Source organism: Crocodylus siamensis, chromosome 6 (genome assembly GCF_052110815.1).
Source record: "Crocodylus siamensis isolate JL-2025a chromosome 6, ASM5211081v1, whole genome shotgun sequence".
In the NCBI taxonomy this organism is placed as follows: domain Eukaryota; kingdom Metazoa; phylum Chordata; order Crocodylia; family Crocodylidae; genus Crocodylus; species Crocodylus siamensis.
In genome coordinates, this window is record NC_143400.1 from 21236641 (window position 1) to 21253121 (window position 16481).

The following is a 16481-nucleotide window of genomic DNA, read 5'->3' on the forward strand; positions in this document are numbered from 1 at the left end:
CTTGCCCAGCCTGAGCCTGCAGGGAGTCTGGGGGCTTGGGGCTCCGCTGTAGTCCAGCAGGGGATGGGGGTGCTCCAGAGTCTGCACCCCCATCCCCATGCACCCTGCGGGGCAACACAGGCCCCCTCCCTCTGGGCACCCAGGAGCAGGGTGGCTGCGGGGGTCACAGCACTGGCTGGTGCTCGCAGGCACCAGGAGCCCCTTGGGCATAGCAGACCTTGACCCTGGGTGTTCTTGGGTGCAGGGGGCTTGGGGCAGAGGCTGGGAGCAGGACGTCTGGGAGAAAAGTGAGACAGGGAGAGAAGTCCCCACCCCAGCCAGAAGCTGCTGCAGGATGCTGGGAAGGGGGGGTGGGACATGGAGGCTGCCTTTTAGGGAGGGGCAGTGGGGGATGGGCATCCTGGCAATAGAGGAAGGTCACCACGGGGTTAATGTTGGCGCCACCCCAAGGGAGTGGCAGGGCCAGGTGCCAGGTGCTGAGTACAAGGTGCAGACTAGACAGAGGGGCTGGGGCCAGGGCAGTTTGCAGCTGGTGAGTCGTTGGCAGGGGGTGCAAGTGGGAGGCATTTAGCCGTGGGGGTGCCCAGCTCTGGCCCCTGGGCCTGTGCAGCCCTGGGGACCAGGTCCTGCCAGTGCCAGAGCCCAGGGGCGCCGAGGTCGTGGGGAATTGGCCCCCTGTTCTGGTGAGGTTTGTGGCCCAGGGCCAGCCCAGCCCCTGTAGCCCCTTTCCCCTCCCTGGGGTTTGCTTTTGCTCCCCTCCTGCCTGCTTCTTTCTGCTGCAAACGCAGCCGTACCCCGGGCGAAGTCTAGCAGCTGGAACAAGCTGCCTGGGGAAATCCAGGCACCTCCCCCAAAAAGGCTCAGAGCAGCTAAAGATAAAGCCGCTGATAATAGCTGAGAGAGCACGATATGGGGATCCCTGCATGCAGGCAAACATCCCCAGACCTAGCCTGGTTCAGACAGGGAGGCCTCACGCCCTTGCTCCCAGGATGTCCAGCTTTGCCCCATGGGGAGGAAGGACCGAGCTGAGACACGACCTCCCAGGAGTCTGGCAGGAGGATGCTCTTGGGGTGACCGGTGTTGGCTGGACCCTGGGCCCCCACAGGTGCCTTCACCAGGGGGAGGAGCAGGGTGCCCCAGTTCAGTGCAGTCCCTGGAGCTCAGGTCTGCGTGCACCTGGAGACTGGCCCTGGGAGAACATGGGCACCGTGTCCTGCACTGGCCGCTCAGCACCCTCCTGGCCCCCAGAGCTGCAGCCCAGCACCCCACTGCCAGCCACCCAATCCCAGGACCCTGGCTTGTGTTGCAGGGCACAATGGCCACTGAGTACATCACCTACAAGGGCATGCTCTTCCCCATCTTGGGCTACTCCCCTGAGACCATTAGCTACGTGCAAAATGAGTTCCAGGTGCGGGATGACGACGTCTTCAATGTCACCTATCCCAAATCAGGTAGGGATTGGGCTGGGGGCAGGGGTGGAGAAAGAAGCCTGATGCCTGGTTCCAGCCCAGCTTGGGGTGGGAGCGGGGGGCAGGGGATGAAGTCTAGGGGGGATTCCCAACTGTTTTCCCCCCAGGCACCAACTGGATGCTGGAGATCCTGAGCCTGATCCGCTGCGATGGGGACCCCAGCTGGACACGCAGTGTGCTGAACTGGGACCGGGCCCCCTGGATCGAGACCAACAACGGGCTGGAGGTGGCCCTGAAGTACCCGCCGCCCCGGCTGCTCAGCTCCCACCTGCCTCTCCAGTTCTTCCCCAAGTCCTTCCAGGGCTCACGGGCCAAGGTGAGGGGCAGCTGGTGCAGGTCGGCGCTTCCTGAGAAGAGGGGGGTCTCCTGAGGATAGGTACAGCGGTGTCTACACTCCCCTGACTCCGCACATCCAACGTTGTGTAACTGGGTCACGAGGGACGATATCCAACAGGATCAGGCCCAAGAGGATTCTGGAGGGGCTCCCTTGAGCCTGGCACTGCCCAAGCCCCAATCCTTCCCCCACGCTGCAGCTTCACCTGCAGGGAACAAGCTGGATTTTGCCCCCAGGAAATCTCGGTCTCCCCAGACCTAACAGAGGAGCCCTACAGCCATGTGGGAATTCACTCCCAAGGCGCACACTATTTGGGAGCTGCCGTTTCCATGGGATGAAACACTTGAAGGTGTCAGTCACTCAGGGATGACTCTGCCCACCCAGGCCAGGAGGGGTGGCGTGGCTTTTAGAGCAGGAGCTTCAGCCCCTTCCCACACAGTGAAATCCATAACTCGGGTAGAAGAGAGGTTATCAGGACCACATTGCCAGGCACCCAGGGACCATGGGGCACGTGGCGGGGCAGCCCTAGAAGGGACCGTAGGAAGGTCTTCCCTGCAGGCAACAACCCCAGGTCCTCTTCCCCAGGTCATCTACACCCTGCGCAGCCCCAAGGATGTGCTGGTTTCGTTCTACCACTTCACCCACGTCTTCCATGCATTTAAGGACCACGGGCCCCTGGATGCCTTCCTGCAGGATTTCCTGAGTGGCAACAGTGAGCAGTGCCATGGGGTTGCTCTGCACAGCCAGAGACATGCAGGACTGTCCTTTCCTGCAACCGAGGGAAAACCCAGGTGTCCTGGCTGCTCTCTAGGGAGGCTGGGGCTGGGCAGGGCAGCTCCAGGTGACTGCAGCCACTTCCTCTCCCTGCAGTGCCCTACGGCTCCTGGTTCGAACACGTGGCTGGCTGGCTGGGCCTGCGGGGCCAGGACAACTTCTTCTACATCACCTATGAAGAGCTGAAGCAGGTATGACAGCCAGCCTGGGCCCCGATGTCCATCAGGAGTCCCCAAGGCTACTCCTGGTATCATACAGGAGGCCAGTCCAGCCCTGCCCAGCCCTGGCAGGGAAGGTGTAAAGTGCTGGGTGAGACATGTACCCATGGAGCCCTCCTCATAGCCCCTGGGTCCATCTCCCCCAGGCACCCCACCCCTCCGCAGGCCTGATACGTGGGTTCAGCCCTGCTCCCTCCCATCCCCCCCCGTGCGTCTCTGGGTGAGACGTCCTCAGCTCCCTGAGCAGTGCTGGGCCAGGGTGAAGCTGAGACCTCAGCAGTGACCAAGACAAGGAGCTTCGTGAGAGCCAACGGGGCAAGAAATGCTGGAAAAGGCAAAGTTCTGTGGCTTTGCCACCCGAAGAGTCGTCTGGGCAGCACAGACCCTCCCTCCCAGGGACAAACCCATGCAGACTGGCTTCTGCACAAGGGTTTTCATATCCAACTTGACTTTGGAGTGAAAGGACAAAACAGACAGAAAAAGGTCTGAGCTAGTGCTGAGTCAGTGAGAACTTGGGGAAAATAAGGCAACTGGGCCCCCTGAAACAGTTGTGGCTGTAAAAGAAAGAGACCTTCTTTTCCGTGTGTGAAAAACCATAATTCACCTGACCCTCCTCCCCCTCTTTCTGCTTCAACTGTCGGGGGCGGGGGATGGTTAAGCCTCCCCTAGGGCACTGGGTGCTGGCTGCAGCCCAGGTTGGGGATGGGGACTTGGCTGTGCCAATGGTCCTGCTGGGACCCACCCCTGGCTAGAGGGTCCTGCCCCTGCGCTCAGGCTCAGCCCAGCGCTGTACTGTGTGCAGGAATGGATTTCCCCCCTGCTCAGACTGGTCCAGACTGGGGGGCACGGCTTTGGCCTGGGGTCTCTGGAGAGTTCATGAACCACCCCTGCCCCAGGGCAGCAGCAAGACATTGGTGGCCACGGCCCCCCTGCTTTCCCAGGGGCAGGGGCAATGGTGATGCCTGGGGCTTTGTCAGGGTGATGATCATTTTACTAAGGGCTTAGATGATGGCTTGTCTGGGCTGGTTTGGACAGGGCTGATCCTGCCTCAGGCTGGGGTCAGACTGGATGTGACCCTGCATGTCTCTGACAGCTCAGCTTCTCCATGTTTTTATCACTTCCTGGCCCCACATGAGCCCCCCTAGCATGCTCATGTCTCAGGCACCCTCTGATCCAGTGTTTCCCCCCAGGACATCCGGGGTAGCATACAGAGGATCTCCCGTTTCCTGGGGAAGGAGCTGAGTGAGCAGCAGATCTCCTCGGTAGCGGAAAACTCCTCCTTCCAGGCCATGCGGGAAAACAAGATGTGCAACTTCTCGGAGGTACCGGGGAAGTTCATGGACCACTTGAAGGGGCAGCTCTTGCGGAAAGGTGAGCTCCGGGCTAGTGCACGGGAGGGATGGACCTGCCAGAGCTGTGGGGGGACCTGGGTCTGGGATGCCGGGGGCTGCAGAGCAGGAGTGAGGGGCACCCCAAGACTGCAGGGGCCCTTGAGACTGCATCAAGCTCAGGGCAGCTCACAGCAAGAGTGAGATCAAGGATATGGAAGAAGATAAAAGATGCCAGTGACACAAAGAGCAATAAACCCACTCTCAGTGAGGCCCCTGACTTGATGGTGGTGCCAGAAGATTTCAGATTATAGGGTCAGAAGGGATCTATTAGATCATCAAGTCTGACCTGCTGCCCTGGGCATGAAAGAGCGCTGGGTTCGGATGACCCCAGCCAGGTGCTTGTCCAATCTTCTCTTAAGTACCTCCAGGGAAGGGGACAGCACCACCTCCCTTGGAAGCGGACAGGCAGTCCTCGACTTAGGGCGTTTTGACTTACGGTGATTCACACTTGCGGTGCTCTGCCATTCACACCCATGTTATTACTTATGGCGCTGGATGCTCACACTTACGGCGCTACAGGGAAACTTACAATTAGAACAAGAGGGCAGCAAAGCAAACATCCCTGGATCCGTTTCTCAAAAAGCCATCAAGTGGCCCTAAGTCTCCCCAAAATCTTCCCAAAGAAGCCCTTCTGAATTCCATGACCCCGCCAAAGGTGTTCCTTCACCTTTTGATTAAATAAAATTTTATGTGATTAGTTACTGTATTGCCCAATTTAATCCATTTATATACAGTACACTTTAGAAAGCTTTGTACTGTACAGTGTGTATCATTTATAGTTGATTAAATAGCTGATTTAAATATGGTGTTTATGGTCATCGCTATAAAAAGTTGGGCATCAAGCCCTTGATCAGGAACGTAACCCTCTATTATAACATTGTTTCTATGGGAAAATGAGATTCGGCTTACATCGTTTCGACTTAGAGCACTTTTTCCAGTAACCTAACCCGCCGTAAGTGCAAGGACTGCCTGTATTCCATATTTTGGCAACCCTCACTGTAAATCATTTTTTCCTGATGTCCAAGCTAAAGTTGCTCTCCTTTAGTTTGTGGCCCTGGCTTCTACTTACCCTGATGGGTGCCTGGGTAAACATCATATCCCCTATTGCCTGGTATCCTCCCTGATGAGCTTGTAGACGGCCACAAGATCACCTCTCAGCCTTCTCTTGTGGAAGCTGAAGAGATTCAGGTCCCTCAATCAGTCCTCATAGGGTTTTTTCTGTAGGCCATTAACCAGATGAGTGGCTCTCCTCTGAACCCTCTCCAGGTTATCCACATCCCTCCTGAAGTGCGGCGCCCAAAACTGGATGCAGTACTCCAGCTGTGGCCTGACCGATGCCGCATAAAGGGGACGCATCACTTCCCTAGACCTGTTTGTAGTACACCTATTTATGCAAGAAAGGATGCGGGTGTAGTTTGACTTACTGCCTCGTCACACCGGTGACTCACGTTCATTTTGGAGTCGACTACGACTCCGAGATCCCTTTTTGCAGTTGTGCTACTTAGAGCAGTGCCTCCCAGGCTGTAGGAGTGTTGATTCCTCCTTCCCAAGTGCAGCATACGACACGTCCTTGTTAAACTGCATCCTATTCTGGTCTGCCCACCTCCCCAACCTGTCCAAACCTGCCTGGATTCGCTCCCTGCTGTCCAGCTTGTGTATCTCCTCCCATAATTTTGGTGTCCTCAGCAAACTTGGACAGGGTGCTTTCTACTCCCTCGCCCAAGTCACTAATGAAGATGTTGAATAGCACGGGCCCCAGGACAGTGCCTTGGGGAACTCTGCTGCTTACACTTCTCCACGTAGAAGCCAACCCATCCACCACCACTCGCTGGGTGCGTCCAGTAAGCCTATTTCCACCTACCAGACTGTGTAATGATGTATGTTGCAGCTCTTTAGTTTATTCATAAGGTTTGGGTGTGGCACTGTGTCAAAGGTCTTTTTAAAATCTAAGTAAGTAACATCTACCCCTGTTCCTTCATCCAAGCATTTTATGACCCGATTGTAAAAAGAAACCAGGTTAGTCAGGCAGGATCTGCCTGCTTTGAACCCATGCTGGTTGCCCCTTAGCATTGTTTTATCCACTGGTCCCCCACCAATGTGACCCTTAACAATTTTCTCAAAGGTCTTGCCAAGGATAGAGGTGAGACTAACCGGCTTATAGTTACCTGGTTCCTCCTTCATCCCCGTCTTGAAAAGAGGGACCACACTGGCCCTTTTATAGTCCTCCAGGACCTGTCCTGAGCACCACGAGTCCTCAAACAGCCACGCCAGTGGTTCTGCTATGACTCCAGCTAGTTCCCTAAGTACCCTGGGGTGAAGATCATCAGGGCCTGTTGACTTAAATACATCCAACCCCTCCAGGTGCCCCTTTACTAGATCAGCACTAACAACTGGTGGGTTGGTGTCTGTCTTGCACTTACCTGAAGTCCCATTGGGATGCATGCTTGTATCCGTGTCCAGGAACACAGATGCAAAGAAATCATTTAGGAGCTCCGCTTTGGCCATCCTATCTGTTATCAGTTGCCCTAGTCCATCTTGAAGGGGCCCTCTGTTACCCTGCACTTTCTTTTTGCTTCTTATGTATTTAAGGAATGATTTTTTAACTTTCTGCCAGCCTAAGCTGCATTTCCATTTCTGCGTTGGCTCTCCTCACTGCTTCCCTGCAAGCAGACCTGGCTGCCTGTTCCTCCCAGCAAATGTCTGGGAAGTTGAGGTCACCCAGGACAACCAGGTCCTTGAAGCGCACCGCCTCTGAGAGCTGTCCCAAAAAGTCTAGGTCTAACTCGTCCCTTTCTCCCCGACCCCCCCTGTAATCTGACCCATACTACCTCAATTTGCCCTTCTTTTAGGCCCAACTTAACTACAGAAGATGTATATTGCTCCTTAACATAGAGAGCAACACCCCCGTTTTCCCCTACTCTGTCATGTCTGCACAGCCTGTAGCCCTCAATGCCCACTGCCCAGTCGTGGGTAGGGTCCTACCAGGTTTCTGTTAGCCCAACCAGGTCGAATTCTTTGTTTGCAAACAGGAGTGCAAGTTCCTTCTGCTTGTTCCCCATGCTCCTAGCATTAGTATAGAGACATCTAAGCCCCACAATAGATGCCCAGGATCAGGGCGGGATGCTCTGCCCACCTCTGTCTATCTGGATTCAGCTTCGACTGGTTCCCCACAGTCAAGCACTGGGAAAGGGAGGAAGGCTGCAGGGCCTGGGCTGGGTGACAAGCTGGGTGTCATCGGCTTGATGGTGGCCCTGCAGCAGGAGACCCTTCGGTCTGCTTCTAGCATGACAGGGAGGCTCAGGACACAGCAGAAAGTCTCTTGCCAGGAGAAAGAAGCTGCGGGCAAAGGTGATGAAGAGGCAAGTCAGAGCACTATGCACCTGGGGGTGACAGTGGACAAGCTGAATACGAGCCAGCAGTGTGCCCGTGTTGCCAAGAAGGCAAACAGCATCCTGGGCTGCGTTGGTGCGTGTGTTGCCAGTAGGTCCAGGGAAGTGATTATTCCCCTCTATTCAGCACTGGTGATGGCACATCTGGTGTCCTATGTTCAGTTTTGGGCCCCCCACTACAGAAAGGATGCAGACAAGTGGGAGAACTGGCAACAAAAATGGTTCAGGGGCTGAGGAGCAAGACTTGTGAGGAGAGGCTGAAAGAACTGGGCTCATTTAGTCTGGAGAAGAGGAGACTGAGTGGGGATTGAACAGCAGCCTTCAACCAGCTGAATGGGGGCTGCAAAGAGGCTGGAGCTGGGCTGTTCTCAGTGGAGGCAGGTGACAGGACAAGGAGCAATGGTTTTTGAGTTGCAGCAAGGGAAGCTGAGGTTGGATACTAGGGAAGTCTCTCTCAGTAGGAGGTGCTGGAACAGGCTGCCCGGAGGTGGTGGAGTCTCCATCCTGGGAGGCGTTTAAGACTCAGCTAGATAAAGCCTCTGCTGGGATGGTCTAGTTGGGGCTGGTCCTGCTTGGAGCGGGGGCGTTGGACTAGATATGACCTCCCGAGGTCCCTTCCAGCCCTTGTCAACCATTCGATGCCTTGGGGTGAAAGCCAGACTCACAATGTCCAGAAAGCTGGCGGAGAGCTGCCAGGCAAGCACATGGTTAAGGACCTTCCCCAAAAGGGGTGGTTGGAGACTGGCCGCAGCTGTGGGGGAGCCAGGACCAGGCCATGGCTTTTGAGTAGCAGGCAGACAACCGCTGATTTAGAGGGTCTCCCCCCTCCCCCCCCAAAGAGAGGCACTGACGGCCCCCCGGGGCTCTTCAAAGCCAGGGTAGCCAGGGGCCAGTTCAGCACTGGTCACCCACACAGAGCTGTCACAGTGGGTCCCTGGGGGGTGCCCCAGGGACTAGTCTCTCACCTCACTCCTGGCTCTGCAGGGGTCTCCGGGGACTGGAAGAACCTGCTGTCGGAAGAGCAGAGCCGCCGCATCGACACCGTGTACCAGGAATGGATGCAGGGGCTGGGCATCACCTTCCCCTGGGACTGACATCTCCTCTGTGTGACCCCAGCCCAGGTCTGAGCCCCCGCATAGCGCGGGGTGGAGCAGGGAACAGCAGAGGGGAGCTGGAATGGGGGGTGGGGATTACCGACACAAACAAGCACACACACACACACACACATGCATGTACAAGCACACACACTTATGCATGCATGCACAAACACGGACATACACATACACATGCTCAAACACGTGCAATGCACAAACACCCATGCACACGCACACCCACACCTACACATTCATTTGTGTACACATGCACATAAACAAAAACACACATTTGCACACATGCACGCACACACATATCCACAAGTGAACACGTGCATGCACATACAAGCCCACATGTACACATGCATGCACACACGTACATACACATATGCATGCTTGCACACATGCGTGCACACAAACACATGCACATACATATGTGTGTGCACCCATGCAGACATACACATACATATCCATGCACACGCCTGTACGTATCCACACACACACACGCACTTGCATGTACACGTGTGCATGCACACACACACCTACCCATGCACACATATATGCATGCGCACACACACAGGCACCAGGAGTGCGGGCTGAAGCAGAAAACGGAGTGCCCCCCCTCCCCCACCTGCAAGACACCGCTACCAGCAGGGGGAGGCCGGGACGTGCCAGCTGCACCTGTCTCTCCCCGCCAGACCCTACCACTCTCCCCTTACCCAGGCTGCTTTTCCGGGCCTCCCCTCTGAGGGGGGAGGAGTGTCACAACCCAGGCCTGCTCCCAGGCACCCTCTCCTGTTCCTTGCACAAGTTGCACAGCTGTTTCCGACCGGGGTATTAATAGCGTCATGCCGAAGCTGGCTTGTGCACCACTCAGCTTTGCCGCCTCCCTGTCTTATGGCGTGGACACGCTCCCTGAATTTTATTTGTTCTTGACAAGCGTCAGCCAGAACGAGCGTGGAAGTGACGGCATGGCGCTGCGAGGAAGCCAGGCATACGGTGCCATGGGGAGGGACGGCTTCAGCTGTCTTTTAAGAGGACGTTCAAACTAGGTGGGAAGTAGTGAGGAAGCCCTTTGACTCTGTTGACATGAGGTTCGTAAACATCTTGGAGCCACAGGGCCCCTGTGGAGGTCACTAGTCCGACCCCTGCCTGAGGCAGGATCAGCCCCATCCAAAGCAGCCCAGACACATCCACGTTTCAGCCTCTTAGCAAAACTACTGCCCAGCCCTGTCTGCGTGAAGGGGCTCCTGTTTCCTGTGCTCCGGGCTGGTTTCACTGGGGCTGTCCCAGATCAAATGCCTGTCCCAGGTGTCCTGTCAGTCGGGGCCACTAGACAATGTTGTGCCAGGAGAAGGGTTTCAATGCCTCCGCTCCAAGCAAACCTACCGACCTCCTTTGCCGCACCCCCCCGCCCCGCTGCTCTCCCACATGCTCACCTGAGCCCAGAGAGAGCAAGGCAGGGAGACGAGGCCCCATGTGCAGCCCAGGGAAACACGGTATTGCCTATTGCTGGGGCCAAGACCCTGCTCAGCCGCCTGCCGCCTCCTGCGTGCTCTGGGATTCAGCCTCTGGGACATGCGTGCACAGCCAGTGCGGCGTGTCTCCAGACTCCTCAACAGGCCACACAATTGTGTGCCCACACACTGGCAGCACAGAAAGACAAAGAGAAGTGCCAGCACACTGCCTGCACCGCCAGGCGGGCGCCAGACACAGCAGGACCCCCCGGGGGCTCTGCCGTGGGACGCGGCCCTTCGGTTTGGCACCTTCTCTTCTATTGCGAGACCAAATCCCCTAATGCGCGTGCAGAAAAGGCAGTGAACGCCTGAGTGCAATGCGCTGCAGAAGACCCAGGGAAGCTCTGGGAAAGGCCCTGAGTAGTAACAGCAGGGCAGAAACAGGGATGGGGGTGAGCTCAGTGGGCGCACAGCTTGCAGGGGTTAAAGCCGGGCAAGGAAACTAAGCAGATTATTGGGGGGCAGGGGGAGGGATGCCCCGGGGAACTGGGCACTCTCCGTCCTTGGAAGGGCTCAGGGGGAGACTGGACCGGTGCTTGTGGGGGTTGATCTCGGTGCAGCAAGGCCTGGAGCGCGCAGTAAAGAGTGACAGATGGCAGCCGGGAGCTGCCCACCCACACGCGCGCGGAGTATTAGGGATGATGAGGAACCTGAACCAGCAGGTGTTGGCGAGGGCCGTGCACAGCAGAGCTACCCACTTCACTGGGAGGCTTTGCACAGGGCTGACCCTACCTCGGGCAGAGGCTGGAGCCAGTGAGCTCTGGAGCACCCTCCTAGCCCTGCTGTTCTCGGGGGCCCTGGGCCTGGCTGCTGCAGGTGAGGGTCTGAGGTGGCCATTTAGGGGATGCCTCAGAGAACCACTGATCTGTAAATGCAGGGACCTGGAGTCAGTGGCCCTGAACCCCCCTGCCTCCCAGGCTCCTATCAGGGGCAGCAGCCGTTGCAGAGCACGGCTGCATCCGCAGCTAAATGCCTCATCTCTCCAAACAACCTCAGCCCTGCTCACAAGGGCTGGAGCATCCCGGGGCGTCTACAAGGAGGACAAGGTGCCCTGCAGTTGCCCTGCACCGACTCCCCTCTCACAGCCCACAAGGCCTGGAAACCCAGGAAAGAAGCAGCGCAACAGCTGGCTAAAAACACCATTAGACCCTGGAGTCAGGAATGAACGAGCAAGCGCTGAACAGGGGGCTCCGCTGCGCTGGGGGCAGCTGGAAGCAACTCAGCCAGTCAGTGAAGTAATGCTGATCCCCTGGTGCAGAGCCAACGCATGAAGCACAGGACTGGTCCCCACCTCCTGCAAAGCACCAGCTCTGCAAACCTGAGGGGGGCACGGGGTTGCACTGGCTAGGCCATCCCTGCTGAGCTTCAATGAGGGGTGTGCCTCGTTAACCCTTCTGCTGTGCAGCAGAGCTCCCCTCCTCTCCAGCCCTCTGTGCCTGGGTTTGCCCCCAGGTCCTGACCCCCGAAGCACCAGGAGCTTCCCAGATGGAAGTCTGCAGGCCTGAGGCCAGGGGAAAGGCAGCCCGTTCCCCTCCCAGAACCAAGGCAGTTGGTTCCCCCATCACAGCTTTAGCAAACCAAAAGGTGTTCAAGGCCAGATGGTTGATCAAATATTACATAATCGGTAGGGGCATCCGTGTGTACGTGTACTGGGGAGAGGGGCAGGCCACCTCTGCCACTCAGGGGAGGCAAGGGAGCAGAGGCCAAGAAGGCTGCTCCTAGGCGGCAGAAGGTGCCTGGCCATGGCGGTGTGGCTGGCGCAGGGCTCCTGGGGGTGGGGGGAGGATGGCCACAGAGGCCCCTGGGGGAGGGCAGCAGGGTCGTCTCCCATGGATGAGCCACATGTGGCTCCATGCTGCTCCCTGGCTGGGCCCCTCGGCTACACATTCCCACCCTGGGCTTTGCCCCCAGCCCCAAACCCTACCCCACTCCCTCCATCTCCGTGGGGTCCTCAATCCGCATCCCCCAGCCCATTCCCCTTCACAGAAGAGATTGATACTTACCCGCTGTGCTGGGCTGGAACCTGCCATATCCCACATTTTTCTCCTTTAAAGGACACGATCTGCATTTTTTCCCATGGTAAATGGAAAAACCGGCTCCCTGGTGATGACCCACCCACCTGTACCCTACTCGTCAAATCCAAGCTCTGCCCCTGGAGCCCCAGCCTTTTTGCCAGGCACTGGAGACGTGTAACCCGCTTTCCCAGCTCCTCATAGAGCAGATCTGGGTCTCCCCTTCCCATCTCTTTACAGCTGTGCCCCACCCCTGTCTCCCAGTAGCTGTTGGGTTGGGTTTCATAGCATCACTGCCCTGCCTCCTTCACTCAGACCTGGAGCAACCCCAAGCCCCTGGCCCTCTCATAGTCTGAGCTTTTCTATGCCAACTGCGACAGTGCACAAGAAGCTAAACATGAGCCAGCAGTGTGCCCTTGTTGCCAAGATGGCTAACAGCATCCTGGGCTGCACTGGCAGGAGCGTTGTCAGCAGATCAAGGGAAGTGATTCTTCCCCTCTGTTCACACCTGGAGTCCTGTGTCCAGTTTTGGGCCCCCCACTGCAGAAAGGATGTGGACAAGTTGGGGAACTGGCAACAAAAATGGTTCAGGGGTTGGGGCACATGAGCTGTGAGGAGAGGCTGAGAGGGCGGGGCTGGGCTGTCCTCAGTGGGGGCAGCTGACAGGACAAGGAGCAATGGGCTCAAGTTGCAGCAAGGGAGGTTGAGGTTGGAAAACACTCTCTGACGAGAGAGTGGTGAAGTACTGGAACAGGCTACTCAGAGAGGTTGTGGAGTCTCCCTCCTTGGAGGTTTTAAGGCCCAGCTAGACAAAGCCCTGGCTGGGATGGGAGTGGTCCTCCTTGAAGCAGGGGGTTGGACTAGATGTGACATCCTGAGGTCCCTTCCAAACTTCAGCCTCGATGATTCAATGACTGTGATTCACAGGAAGAACAACACAGGTTTGCTGAGTGCTTGGATGCAGCCTTCCAACAGCTTTGCAAAGAGTGCACCCTGTACTGCAGCGCCTCAACTGGGGAGCTTGTGGCACCCTTTTAGGAGCAGAAAAAGTGCAGGCCTCTCTCCGAGGGGTGTCTGGCTTCCCGAAGGTAGCTCTGTGACAATGAGGATATCAGAGTGTAAGTGAAGGAGCAGCGAGAAGAGTGAGACGTTGTGGGAAGTGCCGGGAGCATTGAAGAACCCTGACATTTGTAGCTAGGGAGAAATTCCCTCCCAGCCCCATGCAGCAACTGGCACAGCTCAGCAGTCTGGGACATCCCCAGAGCAGAGCCCGGGCATCACTGTGCCCAAGAGTCCCGGAGAACCCAAACCCCAACCTGCAGGTCCACTGACTTTGCTGTGTAACTCAGCACAAAAACAGCCTCTGCGCCAGGGGCTGGAGGGTTGCCGGCATAGCACCGAGCCTTGGAAGGGCTCTGGAGGGGATCCAGGGGACTAGGGACAAGCGAATGCAACTTTGCAACCTGGCAAAAATGATAGGAAAAACAAAGTGCACATGTGGGTCATAAGGGAAGGTCATGCCTCGCAAACACGCTGCAGGTCTTCAGCCAGCTTGTGCAGATGCTGCACACAGGCTTTCTGGGAGCTTTTGACAAAATTTTGCGCAAGAACTCAGCTGACCTGACCTCTGTGGATCGAGGGAAACAGGAGCGGTTTTAAAGGGGCCAGTATCCCAGGGGAGGGAGCTACACCGTGGGGTCCTCGTCCTCCACAAGGTAGTGCTGGGGGCTGACCTGCTCAGGAATGATTTGGAAAGGGAAGGGAATAGCGAGGGGCCTGTGGGTGCAGGCAAGACCCACTTAAAAAGCCCCGAGGGGCTGCCAGGAACAGCACAAGGATCTGGGAAGGTGAAGGGATGGGCCGCATGACAGCAGCTGAACTGGAGCAGCCTGCGCGAGCCTGGCTGTTTTGGAGCAGGGTTTGCTGGTCTATCAGGACGCTGCACTCCAATGTCTTCTTCTTCAAAGAAGAAAACCCCATGGCTCCTTCTCTGCAGCTGACCGGAAACAAAGGGGCTCCCAGAGACGGGGAGCCATGGGTCCCCAGAAGGCCAGGGCCTGAGAAGAGCAGGGTCTCCAAGCCCGAGGCTGCCCCACATGAAGCCACACGAGGGCTAGCAGCAGAGATGTCCTTGGGATTGTGGAGAAGGTGGAAGAAGAGCTTTCCCTTCCTACTTGGAAAGAGGCAGTTGATGCTTTTTGCATCATTAATATAGTTTCTGATACATTTTAATGCAAGGGGTTGAGCATGAAGACACCCCCCCGACCCCCCAAACTAAGGGAAGATGATGCTAAGCGCCGAGCTGCTTCACTCACCGGCCTTGCAGAGCTCGGCTCTGGACAACGAACGAGCTAGGGCTAGTCCTAGTGGACACAGGTTTCAGCCCCAATGCATTGCTCACGTGCCTGGTCCTGTTTCCATCAGCAAAGCCCTGGCGTCTGGCCTCTCAAGCCCAGCTCTAGACAAGGTGACCCAGAGCCTGCACTTCATGATGGAGGAGACAGAGGCACCAGAGCCAAGAAGGCTGACGTGTCCTTCCAGGGGAGAGTCCAATGGAGGCCCTCGCTGCCCCTTCTCAGGCCAGGAGCGAGGGAAGAGCACGCAACCCCAGGCCTCCCCGCTCCTTCGTTTAGCTCCAGGTGGCCTGTCCCCATCCCTGCAGCCAGCCCGTGGGTGCAAAGCCAATACACCCCAACGAGCAGGGGGGGCAGGAGGTGAGATCCAGTCTGAGCCTGATGGCACCTGCAGCCCAGCAGCAGGGTCATGCGCTGAGGCCCCTGAAAGTCACCTCGCCCAGGAGCCGGCTGGACCAATGCAGAGGCCTCAGGCACATCGTGGAGGCTGGAGCGACCAGTTCCTCACACTGTTTTCAATGCCTGGGCTCATGTATCTTGGCCTTAACCCGTGCCAGGAGAGCCCCGAGATGGCTCTGATGGATTTCCAGGCAGCAGCCTGGGCTTTTGGGGCTTGAATAATGCATGAGGCGCTTGGAGGCCAGGAACACAGCGGCTTGCAGCCAACGCTGCAGGGAAAGGATGGACCTCGAGGGGGTTTGGGGCTGGGTCCTGCAGAGGCCGAGCTGGGGCAACCCGGATGGTCCTGGAAGGAAGAGTTTGCTGCATCTCCTCTGCCCCGGTCACAGTGAGTATCAGCACGTGGCACTTCCCTACGCTTAGGGTATCACCACGTCACACATAGCACACTTAGCACAAGTCCCATGGCAGCGCTGGCTGTGATTGCGCTCTGCATTGCGCAGGAGCCAGTCCCAGGTCTATGACTGGCTCCCAGGCTGTGCTAGTTCTGCTCCTAGCCCTTCACCTCCCCAAAAAAGGCCTGACTTTGCTGCACTACAAAGGCGTGTGGCACAGCTCGGACACAGTGCTAGCCCCTGCAATGTGTTACACACAATCACACAACTGGCCAGTCAACTAGACAATCAACTGAGACCAGCCAAAGGTGCAAAGTAATGATCACGCCCTGAAAACGATTATTCTGCTGGGCTGGGCTGGGCCGGGGGGAGCTGGGGAAGGGGGCCCTTCTCCCCCTCCACCCCAGCCCAAGGCCTTGCCCAGCCCTGTCTGCCTGGGGCAGCTGCTGACCCCAGCTGGGTCCTGGCAGCTTCAGGGAGGGTGTGGGGGGGGGAATGCCCTGCAGGCATGGGCATCAGTTTGGCATGGGCTGCTGGACACACTCAGAGGCACACATGCATGCATACACACACGTGACACAGGCATATGGGGGACATGTGCGCACCCCTCAAATGCATAGATCTGGGGGAGGGGATACACACTCACACATACACAATGCTGGCATCTAGGACACGCACACACAATGCACGCATCCAAGACACATGTATACAGACACAAGACGCAGGCATCCAGGACCCATACACTGCAGATGTACATTCACAAGCGCAGGTGATGCAGGCATTCAGGGCACACGCACGACACACGCGTCTAGGACACACACACACATACACATGCATGCACACATAATGCAGGCATCCAGGACAGACACACACATGCACACACAACACAACATAAGCATCCAGACACACGCACACACGCGCATCTGGGACACACATATGCACGCGTGGCCCTGCACGCCCTGTGCCCATGATTCAAACTCACCACCCCAGATGTTAGGGCCAGTGCCTGCAGCCTGGGCTGGGAGGGGGCAGAGGTGTCGCTGCCCCTTCCCTCCCTCCCCCCACACACTCCTTCAGCTGGAGCAGGACCAGTCCCCCCACCTTGTCCCCCAACCCAGCCAGGACATGGCACCAGCAC

The 16481-nt window shown here is 57.2% G+C and overlaps 1 protein-coding gene across 2 annotated transcripts; it reads left to right on the forward strand.

Annotated features, from left to right (window-relative positions):
* Positions 1-469: 469 nt before the first annotated feature.
* On the forward strand, positions 470-9530 carry LOC149861557 (sulfotransferase 2B1-like). Of its 2 annotated transcripts, none has more exons than XM_090052548.1 (7): positions 470-532; positions 1310-1451; positions 1577-1785; positions 2389-2515; positions 2674-2768; positions 3986-4166; positions 8560-9530. In XM_090052548.1, exons 2-7 carry the CDS (start codon positions 1316-1318, stop codon positions 8667-8669), a joined length of 858 nt encoding a protein of 285 aa, XP_089908674.1. In that variant the 5' UTR covers positions 470-532; positions 1310-1315; the 3' UTR covers positions 8670-9530. The 2 variants fall into 2 exon arrangements, with proteins under 2 accessions (XP_089908674.1, XP_089908675.1); XM_090052549.1 differs by lacking the exon at positions 470-532 and adding an exon at positions 563-683.
* The last annotated feature ends 6951 nt before the right edge of the window (positions 9531-16481 follow it).